At 38.8% G+C, this 21,894-nt stretch overlaps 1 protein-coding gene across 2 annotated transcripts in view; it reads right to left on the reverse strand.

The window, feature by feature from the left end:
- ATP2A2 (ATPase sarcoplasmic/endoplasmic reticulum Ca2+ transporting 2) overlaps nucleotides 1-21,894 on the reverse strand; it is a 61,138-nt gene that overhangs the window by 14,457 nt on the left and 24,787 nt on the right. For both annotated transcript variants that reach the window (XR_010933362.1, XM_067700885.1), the window contains exons 6-11: nucleotides 13,879-13,959; nucleotides 11,630-11,715; nucleotides 10,268-10,732; nucleotides 4,073-4,161; nucleotides 3,359-3,461; nucleotides 2,365-2,496 (exon numbers count right to left, since the gene is read on the reverse strand). Coding sequence is in view for 1 of the 2 variants with exons in the window: in XM_067700885.1 (XP_067556986.1) it covers nucleotides 2,365-2,496; nucleotides 3,359-3,461; nucleotides 4,073-4,161; nucleotides 10,268-10,732; nucleotides 11,630-11,715; nucleotides 13,879-13,959 (956 nt within the window). In the remaining variant the exon portion in view is untranslated. The remainder of the gene's footprint in view (nucleotides 1-2,364; nucleotides 2,497-3,358; nucleotides 3,462-4,072; nucleotides 4,162-10,267; nucleotides 10,733-11,629; nucleotides 11,716-13,878; nucleotides 13,960-21,894) is intronic.

Raw genomic sequence — 21,894 nt, forward strand, 5'->3', positions numbered from 1 at the left:
TCAAGCTAGCCTTGTAGTTGTGGTTATTCTGCTCAAATATAACACGTCAAAGTTCCGATATATTACTAGGCTCAATCTGCTAATGTTGTGCTGAGAATCTCTACTTCTATTGATATATTAAGAAGAATACTAGCTTGTAACTTCCTTTTCTTGTCGCATCCATGTCAGGTTTTGGTATCAGGGTTATGCTGGCCTCATCAAATGAGGTGATAAGGGTTTCATTTTCTGCACTTTTTTGTTTTTTTGTGGCCATGCTGAACAGCTTGCAGTGAAAGCACCAAGTCCTAACCACTGGACTGCCAGGGAGCTCCCCCAAACTGGCATTTCTTTAGCATTATACAGAACCGGGCCTGAGGAATTTTTGTGGGGTAGATTTTAATTACAGATTCAATTAATGTAACAGACACAGGATTATTCCATTTTTCTGTGTCAGCTTAGAAAGCTGTGTTACTGAAAGGACTTGTTGATTTCTTCTACGCCGTCAAAATTGTTCAGAATAGCTTTCTGATCTTGTCTTTGCTATTTCCCTTCTACTTGTATTTAATTTGCTGGTTTTCTACTTTCTTCAGATGGAAGCTTATTTATCTTTTTGTTATCAATTTCTAGTTTAATTCTTTCACGGTCAGCAACCAGCTGTATTTCAATCCTTTGTAATTTGTTGAGTCTTGCTTCATGGACCAGTAATATGGTCTATTCTGGTGAATGTTCCTTATGCATTTGAAAAGCATATTAGAAGTAGCACGATAGGGACCTTCCCTGGGGGCACAGTGGTTAAGAATCCACTTGCTAAAGCAGGGGACACGGGTTCGAGCCCTGGTCTGGGAAGATCCCACATGCTGTGGAGCAACTAAGCCCATGCGCCACAACTACTGAGCCCGCATGCCTAGAGCCTGTGAGCCACAACTACTGAGCCCACATGCCTAGAGCCCATGCTCTGCAACAAGTGAAGCCACCTCAATGAGAAGCCCGCGCACCACAACAAAGAACAGCCCCCACGTGCAGCAACGAAGACCCAACACAGCTAAAAATAGATAGATAAATAAATAAAAATAAATTAAAAAAAAAAGTAGCACAATAGAAATAAGTGTTGGATTGAGTATATTTACAGTGTCTTTCCACATCCTGATTTTTCAACTGCTTGTTCTGTCAATTTTTGAGATAGATGTGTTAAAATCTCCAACTCACTGTGAGTTCATCTACTTTCCCTTTTATTTCTGTCAACTTTTGCTTCGTGTACTTTTTTTTTTTTTTTTTTTTGCAGTACGCAGGCCTCTCACTGCTGCGGCCTCTCCCGTTGCGGAGCACAGGCTCTGGACGCACAGGCTCAGCGGCCACAGTCCACGGGCCCAGCTGCTCCGCGGCACATAGGATCTTCCCAAACCGGGGCACAAACCCGTGTCCCCTGCATCGGCAGGCAGACTCCCAACGACTGCGCCACAAGGGAAGCCCTCTTCGTGTACTTTTTTAATTTATCTTTGACTGTGTTGCGTCTTTGTTGCTGTGCGTGGGCTTTCTCTAGTTGTGGCGAGCTCTTCATTGTGGTGCATGGGTTTCTCACTGTGGTGGCTTCTCTAGTTGCGGAGCAAGGGCTTTAGGCACACGGGCTTCAGGCACACGGGCTTCAGTAGTTGTGCATGGGCTTAGTTGCTCCACAGCATGTGGGATCTTCCTGGGCCAGGGCTCAAACCCATGTCCCCTGAACTGGCAGGAGGATTCTTAACCACTGCGCCACCAGGGAAGTCCCTGCTTCGTGTACTTTAAATGTGTTAGTAGTACACATGCATAAACAATTGGACCAGTTAGCACAAGGTCATGGGCAACTTGGACAAGAGGTTTTGATAGACTAGAAGGAGGCAAAAGCTTGACTGGAGTGGATTCAAGAAAATGGGAAGAATGAAACAATACATAAAAATAGCTCTTTTGAGAAATTTCACTGTGAAGGAAAAGAAGCAGGGTGCTTAAGGCAAAAGAAAGTTTTTAGATAAAAAACATACTATTATTTCTCTAATGAAGATCCAGTAGAGATGGGAGATTGATAAGCAGGAAAGATGTTGGGGCTCACTAGACAAGGAGCAGCTGGGTTTTGCTGGGAGCAAGAAGAGTCCATTTCACAGCACTGGGGGAGACAGCAGACCTTATGGGCACAGAGGCTGCATGTGGAAATTATCCATTGATTACTTTTATTTTCGTGGTCAAATGGCCAGACCATTTTACCTTATAGTGAGTATGGGGAAGGAGATATTGCAAGTTTGAGGAAATAAGGTATACACTAAGTTATCTAAGAGAGTAAGAGAGTGAGCAGACTAAGAATATATGGTCTGAGTGATGGGCAGCATGAATAAAACACTAAGCTCAAATACTGACCGAGTTGCAGGCATTTGCTCGTTCTATTTTAGAAAGACCCTTCAATTCAGTATCAAATACATTCATCTTCTCTACCAGGCAAGTGAGAGCAGTCTCTGTAGCTTCTCCAACTTTTTCATACACACCCTTCGCCTGTAGTAGTTAAAAGCATACAAATTACAAAAAGGGAAAAGTAGTAAATTTTCTTTAATAAAGACTTTTTCCATAGGTGGATAATCTCTTGCCCATTGTACCATTATTCTTTGGGCCATTTTTATCCTATTCTGGAGCATATGATCCAGATAATTAAAAATAAACTCAAAGCATAGGTGTGCATTTTATCTTTTTCTAATAATTAGATCTTTCATTTCCCTTAACCATAAGAAGCCAATATTCACAGTATTAATTCAAACATAGGGAGCTTTCAAACAGTATTTGTAATTCCTTGTCATTATTTATCATTCTACAGAGTTTACATTCTGTTTCCGTTGGGGACTGGCTTGCCTTTAGAAACCAAAGAATTTATCTCACTGTTTAAAATTAAAAAGGGAGGAAAAAAAGGTTTTCTGTTGGTTAAATTTTATATTATATCATCATCATCATCATCATCATCATCATCATCCAAACAACCTTCTAAGCCTCAGCCTGTCCTCTAGGACATAATGTTACCCATCTTAAAAAGCAAGATCAATACCCTATACTTTCAGGAAAAAGTATCCTGGTTTTAATCATTTATAGTAACTAAGCTATACACAGAAGAGAACATCATGTACGCTACAATTCCTAGTTAAGTAACTGCAATGCTCAGTCACAGAGAATATATGAAAGGCTTCCAGCTTCCTTTGGGTAGGTCATGCTGGCTCTGATAGAGATAGGCTCTTAATGGAAAGGGAAAATAAAACCAGGAACCCATACTTTCAAAAAGGGAGGAAGGAAGGCTGGATTTTCATTCCACCCACCGCACCCTTGAACTAGGAACAGCCAGGTCTAGTTTCTCATTTGTGAGGAGGCTTACCTCATTGTAATCCAAAGCAGAGTCATTACAGAGAGCGCAAATTGTTGCCAATTCCACAAGACCATCATACTGATGACAGTTCACTGGTTTATCATCTTTATGTCTGTCAAAAGAAAAAGTAACTCTTAGAACACACTGTGGTCATCTCTGTTGATTTTTATTTAATTATTTACTAATAAATAGAATTTTGTGGACAACAGACTGGCAAGCATTCAAAAGAAATCTGATGCTGGAGACAGAATATGTCTCTGGTATCAGCAGTCAATCAGTAAAGACCAGGAATTCTTAGTTAATGAAATTCCTCCACCACTGGTATCAATGAAAAACAAACAGGAATTCCCTGGTGGTCCAGTGGTTAGGACTCGGTGCTCTCAATGCCAGGGCCCTGGGTCCAATTCCTGGTCAGGGAACTAAGATCCCGCAAGCCGTGCAGGGTGACCAAAAAAATCAAATCAAAACCAAAGCAAAGCAAACCAGAAACCCCACTTGAAAATTTAGGCTTCAAAAGATGAAAAAGGGTCACTGGCTTATACAACCTGTAATGTCAATTTCCAAAGTATGTATTATCAATTTTGTTTTTAAAGAAAATGAACTACTCTGATAAACATGAGCCACATTAGGAAAACTGTCTGAACATTTTAGAGACACTGCAAGTCTATACAAGCACCAAACTACCAGAGTGGAGCCTTTAAAAGACAAGGAGGGATTACTCACATTTCTCCGATAGGTGCATATGTTGATCCAGTTATGGTAAACTCATTAAGGGAACAAGTATCACTGTCAACTTTGTCCAGAATGAACATCTACAGAAAAAAAAAGCCTAAGTGTTGAAAAGGTATAAAAAATATGCTAGAAAAAACATGTAACATTTGCTAAGACAAAAGGCCTTTCTCACTTAAGTATAAATGTTAATGAAAGTGATTAATTGAAGCTCAGCATGAGGAATATTGTCCCTTATTCCTGCTGGACACTATTAAGACTGCCTCCCCCATCCACCTAACAGTCTGAGAAACAGCATCACTGAGGAGCTGAATAAATAATAAGCAGCAACAGCACCAGACACAGAAGAGAACCCACGTGAAATCTGAGTTATGAGGACTCTGGGTCAGTCAATTCCAAGACTCAGCAGTACTCTTTAGAATGCTCAGAATTCCACATTTCAAATGGCTGGCTGAGGAAGTGACACAGGTATTCCTGCCTTAGAGCTAACAGTAAAAGCCTAGGAAGAATAAACTCACGTTTCAGAGTTGCATAAAAACTCCCCAAGTAAAATAAGACAAACTGCTTCTCTACTTCTTCCTACTTATTTTTATTGTGGCAATAGCTCATTTTCTATGAAGCTGCACAACTACGTGTATACAGTAAGGAGCCCGCAGAGCTGAATGAACTGATGCTACCAAGACAATACAGATGGAAGCAGGCTTAGGAAAGAATTCTTAATTTTACAGAATAATAAAGTGACATAAGCTAGTTTCTTAAAGATGGCTTTTTTTTCTTGGTTTGTTTTCCAATTATAATTCAGAAGTCCAGTTTGGAATGATCAAACCATTCTACAATAAGGAATTTTTAAAATGTTAAACTAAAGTAAAAAAGGGCCATGTAATGCTTTAAAAACATCTTTTCAGAGCATTCTGACTCATATTCAGTAAGAAAATCTGCTCATTTTTATTTTAAAATAACTTCTTTTGCCTCATAAGATTTGCTTATTATATAGCACATACTTTTTTTCCCCACATCTTTATTGGAGTATAAATGCTTTACAATGTTGTGTCAGTTTCTGTACAACAAAGTGAATTGGCTATATGCACACATATATCCCCATATCCCCTCCCTCTTGAGCCTCCTTCCCACCCTCCCTTATCTCATCCCTCTAGGTCGTCACAAAGCAAGGAGTTGATCTCCTTGTGCTATGCAGCAGCTTCCCACTAGCCATCCATTTTACATTTGATAGTGTATATACGTCAATTATAGCACATACTTTTAAATTCCAAAAGCTTCATTTCAAAAGTACACTCAGAACTAAATCAACCTTGGAACTGAACTAAAGCTATGAGTAAGACAAAACGATTTTTTAAAAAATTAAAATATACAAGTAAAACTGTGATGACTCCTGATAAAAGGTGTTAGTTCAAACACATATAACTGGTTTGTCAAATGAGGAAAAGATTCATGTCCAAGGTCACATGCAGCAAGATCACCAATCCCTACAACTTCTAACAGATACAACATCTAAAAAAGGAAGCTTGGCACAAAGCTCTTTCCAAAGATGTCTGACATTTACAGAAGAGGAAACAAAGGACTAGAGAGGTTAAAAGATGTGCTCACAGTTACACAATTATTAAGTGGAAGAGAGAGAACCAGGTTTACCAATGTTTCCCATCAGAAAATTCAACTTTACCTTTCTATTAAAAGTTGTGCGACCCTCGGACATGTCACAACTTCTCAGAGCCTAAGTTTTCTAACCTCTTGAGCAGGATTACCATACAATTCAAATAAAGTCACATGTGAAAAATTAACTGCACTAAGCCTTACCAAAGCAAGTTGGCATTATTATTACTATACACCATGCCATTTCTTTAATGACACTGTTTATAAAAGTGAAACTCTTTGGGTCTATACCAGAGTTCAAAATATTCTAAGACATTCAGAATTCTAACACACACCAACTAAATCTGAATGCACATGGGCATTTTAGACTGCAAGCCAGTAAACCATTTAGAAACTGCATGATGAAAGTATCCCGAAGTCAAGGGCAGTTATGCAATCCACTGCAAGAAACCTCCTGTAGAATACTGATTAGCATCAGCTTTCTGTCGCCAAATGTAGAACAGAACAAAGAGCCAAGCTATTTCTTTAATAGAACATTTTAAATCAAATCATTTAAGGGAAAATGTAAGAACAAAAACATTTTTATCATGGATTGTGTTTTAGTCTTAGTTTGAAGTCTGAAGCTGCCACAATCTTACCATTTTTTAAAGATTACAATTTCACACACTGCTTTACCTTCATGGATATAAGGACTATTCTGAGGAATTAAAGCTTACAGTCTAAGTTTAAACAATTTCCTGGGGGAAACCAAACAGATAAAATGAAATTCCCTTTCTCTCCCCCAATCAATCAGCTTTTAGCGGACAACTAGCTTTTAGCAGATTCGTCCAACCTTTTTTGATTCCAAGGAAAGAGAACTTAGGTAGCTCAGTTACACCCTGCATCTACTCAAGAAACTCAAGACAAGCTAGAAGGTTACCACTTGAGAGAACACCCCAGTGTGTTTTAAACACCTGTCCATTCACTCTAAATCTGGGTTTTGGACAACACAAAAAGTTGAGGGTGGATGTATCAAAAAAATACCATGACTATAAATTTGGCAAGAAAAAGATTCAGAGGGTTCAACTGTATTAAAACAAGAACAATTTCCAGTGCTAAAAACACATTAACTAAAACCTGGAGATAAGGCCAAGGGGAGGATGGCATGTCCTTTCAATGTCATTCAGAAGCATTACTTAACAAGCACACTCAAAGATTTAGTGTTTTGGAAAAATTTAACATTCTTTCACTGTGCTATTATTAAGGGCTCATGTTTTATGAAGTTGTGGCTTCTTCTCCTGTATAAAAGATAACCTTAGTTTTACTGCCCTATAGGATATTAACCAGTTTTTGTAATCTAACACACATCAATTCTATTCTAATATTGAGCACACTTCCTCACATGATCCTGTAACCAGTTTTACCATCTTACTGATTCTCCCTCATTGAATTAATGAGCCAAATAGAATCTTTGACATGTGTCCACTCAATATTTGTATGAGCTGTGTACCTTTTGGAAAATTACTTTGACTTGTACATAGTAGTAGTAGTTTTTCTGTGTGCGTGTGTCAATTTTATATTTAATTTATCCTTCCAGTTTTACTGAGATATAAGTGACATACAGCACTGTATAAGCTTAAGGTATACAGCACAATGATCTGACTTATGATCATCATGAAATGATTATCACAATAAGTTTAATGAACATCATCTAATATATACAAAATAAAAAAGTTTTCTCCTTGTGATGAGAACTCTTAAGATTTACTCTTGACAACTTTCATATATAACGTACAGCAGTGCTAATTATATTTATCATGTTGTACCATTACATTCCCTAAGACTTATTTATCCTATAACTTTGTACCTTTTGATCACCTTCATCCAATTCCTCCCCCTCCCACCCACACCTCCGCCTCTGATAATCACAAATTTGATCTCTTTTCCTATGTTTGTTTTTGAAGTGTAATTGACCTAAAACTTCCTGGTGCATGGGATAGTGATGCGATACTTCTATACATTTCAAAATGATCATCATGATAAGTCTAATTCTCATCTGTCACCATACAAAGATATTACATTATTATTGACTGTGTTCCCTGCACTCTACATTTCATACCCATGACACACTTATTCTGTAACTGGAAGTTTGTACCTCAATTTCCCTCATCTATTTCTCTCATACCCCACCTCAAAGTTGTTTCAACAAAACCTAGGGAAATTGAATTACATGAAAGAACTTCATTCAGCTGTACCATTACATTATTTCTTTAGTTCTTATTTTGCTAAGGGAAGGTTTAAAGTTTTTAATTTTATCCCCAAGTGATGGTCAAAACAACCTAAGAAAGGAAGGATGAACACAGAGAATGAAGCAAGTTAAAGGCAATTATTTACTTTTCAAGAAGAAAACATGTCTCATTCAATGTGTTAAGGAAGTACCAATTAGAATTTTATGTAGGCAGGTAACTAGCTGGTTTATAGAACTCTTCCTTTGAAGCTCGTGTTAACATACATACACTTAGAGAAGAACAGGGAAATAAAGTAAGCACAGTCACCTAACACATTTACAAACTGCTTACAGTTATTTCCCCAGTACAAATATATCAGCCATGTAGGTAACCTTTATTTCATGACATAATTTTGGGAATTAAATGATTAATTCCCCTGGAGTATAAGAAATTACCCTTGGGCTCAAGCTACACATACAACCCAATTTGCTTAAAGCACATAAAAAGGTATCAAATTATAAATCAAAGGTTTTAAGATCCAGCAATCCCACTCCTGGGCATATATCCAGAAATGATGAAAAGATATATGCACCCCAGTGTTCATAGCAGCACTATTTACAATAGTCAAGACACAGAGGGGGACTTCCCTGGTGGCGCAGTGGTTAAGAATCTGCCTGCCAATGCAGGGGACACGGGTTTGAGCCCTGGTCTGGGAAGATCCCACATGCCGTGGAGCAACTAAGCCCGTGTGCCACAGCTACTGAGCCTGCACTCTAGAGCCTGCGGGCCACAACTACTGAGCCTGCATGCTGCAACTACTGAAGCCTGTGCACCTAGAACCCATGCTCCGCAACAAGAGAAACCACCGCAATAAGAAGCCTGCGCACTGCAACAAAGAGTAGTCCCTGCTCGCCGCAACTAGAGAAAGCCCGTGCGCAGCAATGAAGACCCAACGCAGCCCAAAAAAAAAAAAAAAAAAGAAAAGAAAAAAGACATAGAGGGACTTCCCTGGTGGTCCAGTGGGTAGGACTCCACGCTCCCAATGCAGGGGGCCCAGGTTCAATCCCTGGTTGGGGAGCTGGATCCAGCACGCATGCCACAACTAAGAGTTCGCATGCCGCAACTAAGAGCCCACATACAAAGAAGTCTGCATGCTGCAACTAAAAAAAGATCCTGCATGCTGCAGCTGAGGCCCAGCACAACAAAGAAAGGAAGAGGGGTAGGGAGGCAGGGAGGGAGGGAGGAAGACATGGGAAGAAACCTAAGTATCTGTCCATCGATAGATGAATGGATAAGGAGATGTGGTATATAGATATACAATGGAATATTACTCAGCCATAAAAAGAATAAAAATAATGCCACTTGTTATATGTGGAATCTAAAAAAAAGGGTATAAATGAACTTATTTACAAAACAGAAGTAGAGTTATGGATGTAGAAAACAAACTTATGGTTACCAGGGGATAAGCAGTGGGGGGGATAACATGGAAGACTGGGATTGACATACACACACTTCTATATATAAAATAGATCACTAATAAGAACCTGCTGTATTAACACAGGGAACTCTACTCAATACTCTGTAATGGCCTATATGGGAAAAGAATCTAAAAAAAAAAGCAGGTGTATGTATATGCGTAACTGATTCACTTTGCTATACACCTGAAACTAACACATTGTAAATCGACTATACTCCAATAAAAATTTTTAAAAAAAGGAAAAACTAATGCCACTTGCAGCAACATGGATGGACCTAGAGATTATCATACTAAGTGAAGTAAGTCAGAGAAAGACAAATATAGTATCGCTTGTATGTGGAATCTTAAAAAAAAAAAGACACAAATGAACTTATTTACAAAACAGAAATAGACCCACAGACATAGAAAACAAACTTATGGTTACCGGAGGGGGAGGGGGAGGGGAAGGGGGAGGAGGGATAAATTAGGAGTTTGGGATTAACATATACCTGCTACTATATATAAAACAGATAACCAACAAGGACTTACTGTATAGCACAGGGAACTATACTCAGTATTTTCTAATAACCTCTAAGGGGAAAGAATCTAAAAATTATATATATATATATATATATATATATATGAATGAATCACTTTGCTGTATACCCAAAACTAACACAACACTGTAAACCAACAGTACTTCAATAAAAATAAAATAAAAAAATAAATCACACAGGGAGCTCTACTTCACTTCGCTGTACAGTAGAAACTAACAATATCGTGAAACAACTATACACTGATAAAAAAACATAGTAATTAAAAAAATAATAAATCAAAGGTTTTGATGGCACGAAGGCATATTCTTAGGATGAATCAACAACCATAACCTGCAAAGATTGTGAAACTACTCCCACTTACCCTGCAGACTGACATCTGGTTCGTTGTCAGTGTACCAGTCTTGTCTGAGCAGATAACAGAAGTACAACCAAGGGTTTCCACGGAAGGGAGACTTCGAACAATGGCATTTTTCTTTGCCATTCTGCGAGTTCCAAGAGCCAGACAGGTGGTGATGACAGCAGGCAGACCTTCAGGAATGGCTGCTACAGCCAGGGCCACAGCAATTTTAAAGTAGTAAATAGCACCTCTGATCCAGGAGCCTCCATGAACTGGGTCATTGAAGTGTCCAATGTTTATGATCCAGACCGCAATGCATATAAGGGAGATGACTTTGGACAGCTGTTCCCCAAACTCATCTAGTTTCTGCTGGAGGGGTGTTCTCTCCTGTTCTGTGGCCACCATTTCATCCCGGATCTTGCCAATTTCAGTGTTCACTCCAGTTGCCACCACCACTCCCATGGCTTTGCCGGCAGCAATGTTTGTACCCTAGGACAGAAGTAGAGAAATGGTTACAAGACTAACACCACACCCAATTTAAATACTGACTAGTAAACTCAGACTTGTGTGGATTTTCAAGAGGGCAACAAGATTCTCTCACCACATTCTACTGGGCCTTCCAGTGGCAACCAGCCATCTAACTTTGATGATGAGCAATACCTCATGCAGGCAGTGTGGTCCATCTCTCTCTGATTTGATTCTCCATGAAATCAGAATGGTACCTACTTGCCCCAGAGCCCTCTACACCGGCCACCTTGAATCTCTATTCACAATACTGAGCCTGGCTTGCAGACTAGCTTTGGCCTGGGACAGCGCTTAACCCCTCTGTGTTCCTGACTTTTCATACTTCATACAGCTCTCAACCCTAAGCATTCTCCACCTCTGGCTCCAACAACTCAACCCCTCCTACTTTTATCACCCATAATAAGAAGGGCAACCAGGACCATGGGCTGTCCTTGAGGACCTCCACTTAAGCACTAGTATTCAAAGATCAATACAATCAAGTGTAAGGTTCCCCCCAACCCATTTTAATTCCTAAATGTTGGAAGAACAGGGCTTCATTATAGCTCTACTTTTTTTACTTACTATGGGGTGGTTAGATTCCCATGCTAACCCACAAAAGCCCACTACTTGAAATACCACTTTAAGTTCTAAACAAACGAAAACTATAAATTTCCCAACTTTCTATTTCAAAAAAATTTAACAGAAAAATTGAAGTAGTACAATGAACATCCATTCCATTTTCATCCAGACTCACCAATTATTAATGGTTTGCCGCATTTGCTTTCTCTCTAAACACAGGTTGTGAACTACACACAGTTATCATCCACATCATTTTGAAAACATCTCTTTATAGGCTAAGTCTTTTCCAAACAAAGTACTCACAGAAAAGAGCATGTTCTTCTTATCTTGATTGACGGCCCGTGGGTCAGGGACGGGATCAGTGTGCTTGATGACAGAGACAGATTCACCTAAGCAGGTTGTGATACAGAAGGTTTGTTTAGATCTGTGCAGTGTGCACCTAGAACCTTGGTACCCTCATCCGCTCATGCCACTACCACTCTCAGGAAAAAGAAAAAAAGGCCCAATTCATTCAAAAGAACATAAACTAGTAAAATTCAGTAATAGAAACTAATTTCAAAGAAAAAAAATCAAAATAAAGGAATTTAATTTTGAAGTAAAATCCCAGTCAATTACCTTTATTTTCTTGAATAACTATACAAATTTAGTTCATTTTCAGGTATCATTTTATACTCTAATATTATGAATGTAGATTTGTTGTATATTTATATACACATACACTCTGATACTTAAGGTGAAAGTATATTTACTTTTAACAAAATAAACAAACTGTAGGTACAGTATATGAATACTGAGGATCATCCACTGGAAAGCCTGTTTTTGTTTTTGTTCAATAATGCCAAAGATGAGAAATGAAAACATTGTTCTAGAAATATCTGCATGCAGTAATCAGACCATTCTATTTCAATAAACCAAAATGAAAAACAGCAAGAGACTAAGAAGTAAGTCTACTAAGAAGTAAGTAGAAGTCTCTAAGAAGTAAGAGACTACTTCTTAGAACTTTCACAATGTCTGAATCTGGTTTCAACTTAACATCACTTATGAAATGCAGTTGATCCTTGAAAACCGCAAGGAGTTAGGGGCACCAACCCTCTGCACAGTCATAAATCTGCACAGAACTCATGGTTGGCCCTCCGTATATGCAATTCCTCTATATTTGCGGTTCTGCATCTGAGGATTCAACCAACTAGTATAGTAAGTACTGTAGTATTTACTATTGAAAAAAATCCGCAGATAAGTGAACCCACACAATTCAAACCCATGTTATTCAAGGGTTAACTGTATATAATGAGGGTGAAATATGGCCCTAGTTGTTAGGTCAAATTCCAGGTAGGAAATTTCACTCTCAAAATTTAACAAAAGAATCTGGTTCTTCAATCTAGCCTAAAACTAGAGTATGACTTTTAAACAAAAAAACAACATTCAAGAAACTCTATGGAAAGTTTTAAAATGGAAATTATTTTTGTAGGCACAATATGAGAATTTCATACATTCAACCCCATCAATTCCCTACCATTTTATGGCTTAATCAGCTTCCAGGTTGTTGCTGCTAATGGGAGTTTTAGTAGATAAGCTATTCATAAAGAAACAATAAAAAACAGAGCCCAGGTTACTCACATCCCTACTTCTATGACATGAGTTGCTTTTCAAAACTAATAATCAGATAAATCTTTGAATTTTATATTTACTCTCTATTTAATTCAGGTTAGCATTGTGTTTAATCTTCTGACCACCTTACTTCCACCCAGTTAATATGAACCCTCCACCCTAGACTGTGCCTGTATCAAACAAAAACGGGAAAATGTTCCAAACAATCCCAAATCTAAGTGTGCAAACTTTAGGTAGTAAACATTCACCATTTTAGAGGGTGCTAACTTTTGTTAATTGTACATCTGATTACTGCAAAGTATGTCAGATGTGAGATTAGCATTCCTGGAGTCTGTATCCTGCTTGGAAAAAGAACACTAAGTAATTAATGCACTTTCCACAAAACAGAGAGACAACAACACTACTTCAACCTTAAGAATATTACCTCTGCTACTGAAGGAATTTGTAACCCTTTAAAAAATTTTTAAAAGTTAAGTTTAAATCAAAACTAATTTTTAATAAAATTTAAAGATAAATAGGCCTTATGAGATGAAAGCCAATTGTTTTTAAATCATAGCTTTACCTCATGTATTGGCAAAAAGCCTAACTGATAAAGCATTAAGAAATAAATATCCTGGAGAGGATTAAGAGACAGTGGGGGGGCTTCCCTGGTGGCACAGTGGTTGAGAGTCTGCCTGCCGATGCAGGGGACACGGGTTCGTGCCCCGGTCTGGGAAGATCCTACATGCCGCGGAGCAGCTAGGCCCGTGAGCCATGGCCGCTGAGCCTGCGCATCCCGAGCCTGTGCTCCGCAATGGGAGAGGCCACAGCAGTGAGAGGCCCGCATAGCGCAAAAAAAAAAAAAAAAAAAGAGAGACAGTGGGGCAAGAAGTCAACTCAATTATTAGCATGGAATCTGAGGGAGCCTTCAGAAATTCAACAACGTTCCAATACATAATATTTACCTGTGAGAATTGACTGGTCAACTCTTAGAGTAGTAGATCTGATGGAAGTTAATCTTATATCAGCAGGAACTTTGTCACCAACTAATTGGGGAAGAAAAAAAGCTAAAATAAGCAACTTTTGCAATCATGTTACATAAAGAAAAATCTGTCTCCAAATCAAACACAATTTTTAAAGGAAATAAATAGCCTGTATACAGCACAAATATATAAAAATCTGCTATAGGGAATTCCCTGGCAGTCCAGTGGTTAGGACTCCGAGCTCCCACTGCAGGGGGCACGGGTTTGATCCTGGGGAACTAAGATCCTGCAGGCCACATGGCATGGCAGGGAGGGGAAAAAAAAAAAAATCTGCTACAATAAGCAATATAATCAACTTATTCTCAGGGTCATAAAAACTCTTCCTGGATAGATACAAGATTTGAAGTACACAAGAAGAGAATAATGATACTCGGGCAAACAGCTCTAAGTACACATTATTTGCACACCTACACACACACACAGCATGGTGAAGGGGACTGAATTGTACAAGCCATGATTTATTCCACTAAGAAAGCCAAATTACCATGAACAGGAAACATGCCTCTATAAAAAGATGCTCAATTAATATCACTCATAAAAGAAAGGCAAGATAAAACTACACAGAGAGACCACTTTTAAACTATCAAATTGACAAAGGAGTTGAGAAAAATGCACCAAGTTTGAAAGGATGTATAGAAACGGCTTCTTATACAGGGTGACTGTAAGATGTGGCAAGTTTAGTTTTAATAAGCAAAAAAACAAACCAAAACAAAACCAGAGGCACAAATCATTTAGAGGCAAGTGCATGAGCAGATATTAATGAAAACTCGGTGTTAGTGCACTAACAAGGATAAACTGAATATGTCACTAAACATACCATGTAATGTTAGTAACCCATTTAGTATTCTTAATTCAACTACGCGTCCAGACTTTGTGACGACCCTATATACACTGCTGAGTACGAAGAAAAAAACTTACAAAATCTCTGGAGGGCAAACTGGCAATACATATCAAAATTGCAAAGCACAGGAGTTCCCTGGTGGTCCAGTGGTTGGGACTCCACGCTTTGCTTTCACTGCTGAGGGCGTGGGTTCGATTCCTGGTCGGGGACCTGGGATCCCCGCAAGCCGCACGGCGCGGCCAAAAAAAAAAAAAAAAAAATGCAAAGCACAATCTTTTTATCCCATAAATTCCACTACAAAGAATTTATTCTACAGATATGCTTGCTGTATGTGGTTAGTTTTTTTTTAATCAGCAGTAGAAAAAAGAGACAACTGTATTCATACTAAAGTAAAAACTTCCTCTAAGACATACTGTACATTAAGTGGGGAAAACACAAGTGTGAAGCATCATGTATATGGAGCTCCACTGGTATGAGAACATACCTCTGGGAAGGTGTAACAGACTTGTACCACTAGGGAGCAGGGCATGAGTGGCAGGAGACTTTTCACCTTGTACCCTTTGGTACCTTTTGAAGTCTGAATTATCAGATAAATGAATAAACCTCTTGCAAAACCTCTAGAAGATCTTTAAGTCAACTGAGTTTTCTTTTCTGGGCCAAACAGTCCCTTTAACAGCTCTTAAACAGACCATGTCTTAGCCCCTTTCCTTGACGTATTTGAAGTAAATGCCACAACACAGACCCAGGAACAGATAAAGCCAATATTTCACCTGCACCTTGAGAACAATGCCCAGTGTACTGTAGGTGTTCAAATATTACTGGATGAGTTCGCATCAGTACCAAAGCAACTGGAGAGTAAAAAATAAGTATACAACAGCTTTCCCTGGCTTTCTGAAAGGTACTACAGTGGTTTTAGAAGTCTTATGGAAGGACAGCTAAAAGTCAAAACAATAAGCACAGTCCCCCCCCACAACTGCATATGGTATTTCTAAGTTAAATCTTAATTTTCAAGACTTACCCTACTATACTGAACTGTAACTGTCACTGGTTATACATAAACTGGCAAAACAGCCATTCTGTCCAAGAAGTAGATTTATTTCATTTGTTAAACCTTTAGTTTAGTTCTAATTTTTCTGTATCTCAGAGCTTTTAAATTCAGGGAGAGTATGGTGTGCTTTCTGAGCTCTAGTTCATGAAACAACCCTATAACCTAAGTAGGAAATGTGGTCACAAGGTGGCACAGAAAGAGATTGCCAATATATAATCTCAAGAGGCAAAGATCATCCCTGCATTTGACTGCAGGGATACATTAAGTTAAGGTGAAATTCCTGCTGGAAATGCTTATGCAACAAACAGCAATATTCAGACTGAAGAAATTAGAACCTTTCATTTTAATATAATTCTGCTCATACTACAATAAAGTAACCATACCCTAAACTTTAGTGACCTTCAACACCTAAAATACCCCATGAAGATAAAACTTTAAAATCAATTTAGGGAATTCCCTGGGAGTCCAGTTGTTAGGACTACACATTCACCGCCAAGGGCACGGGTTCAATCCCTGGTTGGGGAACTAAGATCCTGCAAGCTGAACAGCATGGCCAAAAAATAAAATAAAATAAAAAGAAAAACAAAACTTTTTCCGGGCTTCCCTGGTGGCGCAGGAGAGTCCACCTGCCGATGTAGGGGACACGGGTTCGTGCCCCGGTCCGGGAAGATCCCACGTGCCGTGGAGCGGCTAGGCCCATGAGCCACGGCCACTGAGCCTGCGTGTCCGGAGCCTGTGCTCTGCAACAGGAGAGGCCACAGCAGTGAGAGGCCCGCGTACCGCAAAAAAAAAAAAAAAAAAAAAAAATTTCCTGTATTAGTTCTGTTTGTCATAATTAATTTTACCCCACATGACCCTGAACATGAAAAGAATGCAAGTTCAATGATGAGCATATGACCCTAAATGGAAAAATTACCTGAAAATGTTCCTTTAAGGTCTGAAGCAATTTATGTCATGATCCTACAGGAGTGGAAAACTTCTAACATGGTATAGAGGTCGCCACAATCTATAAGTATGTCTGCACTGTAACAACTGAACATAAACCAGCAATCTAAAAGCACAATGCCGGGAATTTCCTGGCGACCCAGTGGCTAGGACTCCTCACTTCCACTGCAGGGGGCACAGGGTTCGATCCCTGGTGGGGAAACTAGGATCCCGCATGCCAAGTGGTGCAGCCAAAAAAGAAAAAAAAAAGGGAGGGGGGGAAGCAGAAGGCATCATTTTATACTGAAAGTTGAATCTCTTACTTCTTTTTAAACAATTTCATATATTAGCCCTAGCTCATACTCTCATATACCTGGCCACAATTTAATTAAGGCCAACAAATCTAATATTCAAATTGAGGACCCAAAAGTTTTATCTTGCCATTTACTTTGCTGTTTCAGTGGAAGCTCAGAGGATTAAAAATGAATGAAAAATGTGTTTTTGAGGCAAGAAATACCAAGATTAAATTTCTTTCCTGGGTAGCACAGTCAACATATAAGCTACTAGTTTAAGGTGGAATTGATACTATATATGCAGCATTTAAAATTATATTTAAACTGGCACTACAAAGAAACCAGCTATTTTTCCCCCTATATGTTTTAAATATATGAAGGCTGTCTCTTTGTTGCACAAAAATTGTATTCATATACATTTAATTATTGGTTAAATATTCAAGAATGAGTCAAATGTAAAATGCTAATGGAGGGACTTCCCTGGTGGCGCAGTGGTTAAGAATCCGCCTGCCAATGCAGGGGACATGGGTTCTAGCCCTGGTCCGGGAAGATACCACATGCCGCAGAGCAACTAAGCCTGTGTGCCACAACTACTGAGCCTGTTCTCTAGAGCCTGTGAGCCACAACTACTGAGCCTGCGTGCCACAACTACTAACGCCTGTGCGCTAGAGCCCGTGCTCCGCAACGAGAAGCCACCGCAATGAGAAGCCCGTGCACCTCAGCGAAGAGTAGCCCCCGCTCACCACAACTAGAGAAAGCCCGTGCACAGCAACAAAGACCCAACGCAGCCAAAAATAAATAAGTTTAAAATGCTGGTGGAACAAGTGACTGGGAAGTCCTTAAAAACTGATCTCAAGGGCTTCCCTGGTGGCACAGTGGATGAGAGTCCGCCTGCCGATGGAGGGGATGCAGGTTTGTGCCCCCGTCCGGGAAGCTCCCACATGCCGCAGAGCGGCTGGGCCCGTGAGCCATGGCCGCTGAGCCTGCGCGTCCGGAGCCTGTGCTCCGCAACGGGAGAGGCCACAACAGTGAGAGGCCCACGTACCGCAAAAAAAAAAAAAAACTGACCTCAAGTTCTTCTTCACTTTTCTTCCATCCTGTAACAGCCATTCTAAAATTAAGAGATGACCTGGGGGCCTTTTATAAACTACAGAATCTCAGGACCTGCTCCTCAAGAGTCTGGGGTCCAGGAATTCATATTTTAAAGAAATTCTCCAAGCACACTAAAAAATTAATATAAGAAAAAAGAAAAGGCTTAGTACCTGGTGTCACAGATCCTGTGAAGGGCCTGTTTAGAATAGCCTTTACTATGTGCTGTTTCTCATGTGCCACGTATGCCACAGCTCTAGGCCAAGAAGACCCTAAATCCCCCAACACTTGGGAAATGTACTACCTTAAAGTTTCACATTTAATTTGTTTCCATTATAAACCGATCTCTTTGTGGAAAGGTACTAAATAGCATAAATCCAAACTGGTTTTAAAAACCTGCCAAATTCTAGTATTCTCCTAGCTAGACAGACCCTCCCTCACATCATCTTGACCAACCCAACTCAAGTCCTCATTTTAGACAGGAAAAACTAAAGGCAGTAAGTAAAAGGAGTCTTACCTAAGGAACCTCAATTAATGAAAGACTTCCTTTATATTACTGTGTGACTCTGTGCTTTTTGTTTGTAGGAGTCAATTTAGGATTAAATCTGTTAGGAAGCTGGTTGTCTAAGGAAGTAAAAAATCCATGAAAGCAAAGATTCAATGAATACTTTTCCACTAAGAAATAATTTTGCTTTGTCTGCAGGCTTCTGTGAATTCCAGACAGTTTTGTGCATGAGGAGTAGGCAGCCTGTTCTGATGATCACATCCAGTGATATTTCCCCGATGGGGAATGTCAGTGCCCTTAGGGCAAGTGGTAGTGGAAAATTCTTATTCTTGCCAAGGGGATGCTCTGCAATATTTTCCTCTGAAATTTTTTTTGTCTCTTGAGTTCAGGCAGTGTAATAAAATAATAAACTCTGTTATAAACTACCTTCTATTTGTTTAACATCTGACACTTCAAATTCAGCTCTTGGCTCCTTAAGTCTGTAGCTCTTTAAAACCTGCTATCACAGATTTCCACTCTGAACAAATTCTTCAATGTATACTTTATGCTAGGTTACCAAGAAGGCGAGTAAAAGTCATTTAAAGGAAATTATTACTTGGCCACATTTTAGAATCGAATGAACACAAGCTTTCTTTACCTTAAAACCTAGGAAGGAGTTTTATAAAGCCAGGATACTTTAACATTGTTTATATCATTACGTCAAAAAGACTGATGGTTAAAATCAGCACTACTTAGAAAAAGTCTTTTTTGAATTGATTATATATAAGGAAAAAAATCTAGTTTATTGTGGCAAATTCTACCAGTTATTCAAATCTTTTTTTAAGAGAAAACTATACATAAGATCAGAAATTATCTCCTAAATACCACTACTGTTTCTGAGTTTAGATGGCTGAGGAAAAATGACCCACAATAGAATGAATTAACCTAAATTACTTAAACATTTAACTATGACTCAAATACTTTCACTCTTTGCAATTTGGTTCATAAATTTTGTAGTCAGGAAGAATGAATGAAATTCTTCACTTGAGAAGCCCTACTTGCCTACTTAAAACTACTTCTAGGCCTCAGGGTGAGCATGGAAGGAACACTACAAACTGCCATACTTTATACCATATTTGTTCCCAGTCTCGTTTTTTGGATGTATTATCTATGATGAAATGAAACTCATCTTTTAAAAATGCAGATATATAATTCTTTTCTTTAAAACCTTTGAACAGCTTCTTCCTACTAGACTCTAAATAAAGTTTAGTATCTTAACCATGGTTTTTAACACCCTCCACGACCCAATTGCTCTTACTTTTTATGACTCTCCCCTTCCCTCTAAGCTTCAAACAATGCTCTTCAGTTCCTCAAAGTTCTGAGTCTTCACAAAAAGCAAGGCTTTCCTTGAACTTCCAAGATTAAGGGATACCAACCTAACAGAGAGCTGTCCTTTCCTAACACTCACCACATTATATATTTGATGTGTCTTCCCCACTAGACTCAAAACCTCCAAGAAGGCAGTCACTTAGTCACCACTGATTTCCCAGGTCCTGGTATTATGCTGGCACATAGTGGCTACCAAGTAAAATATTTGTTAAGGAATGAAGTACCTGCACACACATTATTTTCTTTAAAAAACAAGCACCAGAAACTTATGATAATTATCAAGTTGAAGAATGTCACAAAGCTTGGAACAACGAAAAAATCAGGATCCAAACAGACCTAAGACTTGGTTGAGCTGAATGAGGTTTAACAGTGATTGCTGCTTAAAATTTAGACTAAAAACAAAATACATGTATGCTAGTAGAGGACTAGATGTAGTGGGGAAAGAGAAGCATGAAAAAGACTCATGGGTTTTAGCTGGTAGGGCAATTAAGATTGCTAAAGAAATGTCCTTATGTGTAAGAGTGGAGGATAAGGTCTAGAATATCAACCAGACTCCACTTACATTAACTGCATTCAAGTCTGGGCACCAAAAAAAGCCATCAAGATGGTAAAGGGTTTAAAAATAATTACAGGAACAACAGAAAGAGCCAAGACTAACCTGAAAATAAAAATTTTAGGATACACCACACCATTAACACTCGAGACTCCCAGTTCTACCATAAACTGCCACACGCTTTTGGACAAGTTGCACGCTCTCAGAGTTTCAGTTGAGGTCTCCCCCCAGCTCTAAAAGGGAGACGAATTTACCTTCAACTACGTAACAGGCCACCATAGGAAGAGGAATCAGACTTCTATGTGCTCCAAAGCAAAAAACTAACGTATAAAACAGACAAGTATATTTTAGCTCCTTATAAAGGAATATTTTATAATAAAACTGGTGTAATATATAACTACCAATAAAAATGGCATGGCGGTTCCTAGACAGGCAAGTTTCCAGCTACTAGAATGGAAGATAGCCGGCTCATTAGATGCTGTGGAGGCAGCCCATCATTAGGCAAATTTAGAGTATACAATATCTGGGATACCAACATAAATTCCTCTTTATTACAAAAGTAAAGTATGCTTTTTACGAGGTGATAACCCATCCCTCGCTCCCTTCATCCAAATATCTCGCTGTTAACAGTACTTATCAGATACCTTTCTCTATGGCTAACACTTATTAAAACTTCATTAAAATAAAAATCACAAATCTCCTTTTACATTAGTATATACTTATCTGTCTCATTCTTTTTTAATGGCTACATAATAATAATACCTAAAGCTAAAGCAATAATCTCTAAAGCTAAACTTTGGAGAATGCTTATTCTATACCAAGCACTACTACAAGAGCTTTATGAGTTACTAACTCTTAATCTTCACAATTCTAGGGAAGGTCTGATTATCTTCATTCCCGGTTTACAGATGAGGAAAATGAGTCACAAAAGGCTAACTTGCTCAAGGTCACAGGTATTTGATAGCCATACTGTGGATGGACTAAATTAATCAGTCACCATTTTCATAGCCATCTAGGTGTTTCCAATTTTCCTATTACAATGTTATATAGAGAACATCTTTGTGCACTTAGATTACTTCTGGAGAAAAGATTCACAGAAACAGAATTTTCCTACAGATGTATACTTCCACCAAAATTTATTTTCTTGCCATTTCCCCATACTCTCAATCCTGTATTTTTCTGACCACTGTTAACACCAAACACTTTATTTTTTTAAATTCTTTTATCATCTTCAAAACAAAAGTTGTTTTATATTTTTACATAGTCAAATCTGGTGATCTTGGTGGTTTTGTGTCACACTTAGGAAATGTGCTCCCT

This window comes from Pseudorca crassidens, chromosome 12 (genome assembly GCF_039906515.1).
Source record: "Pseudorca crassidens isolate mPseCra1 chromosome 12, mPseCra1.hap1, whole genome shotgun sequence".
NCBI lineage: Eukaryota > Metazoa > Chordata > Mammalia > Artiodactyla > Delphinidae > Pseudorca > Pseudorca crassidens.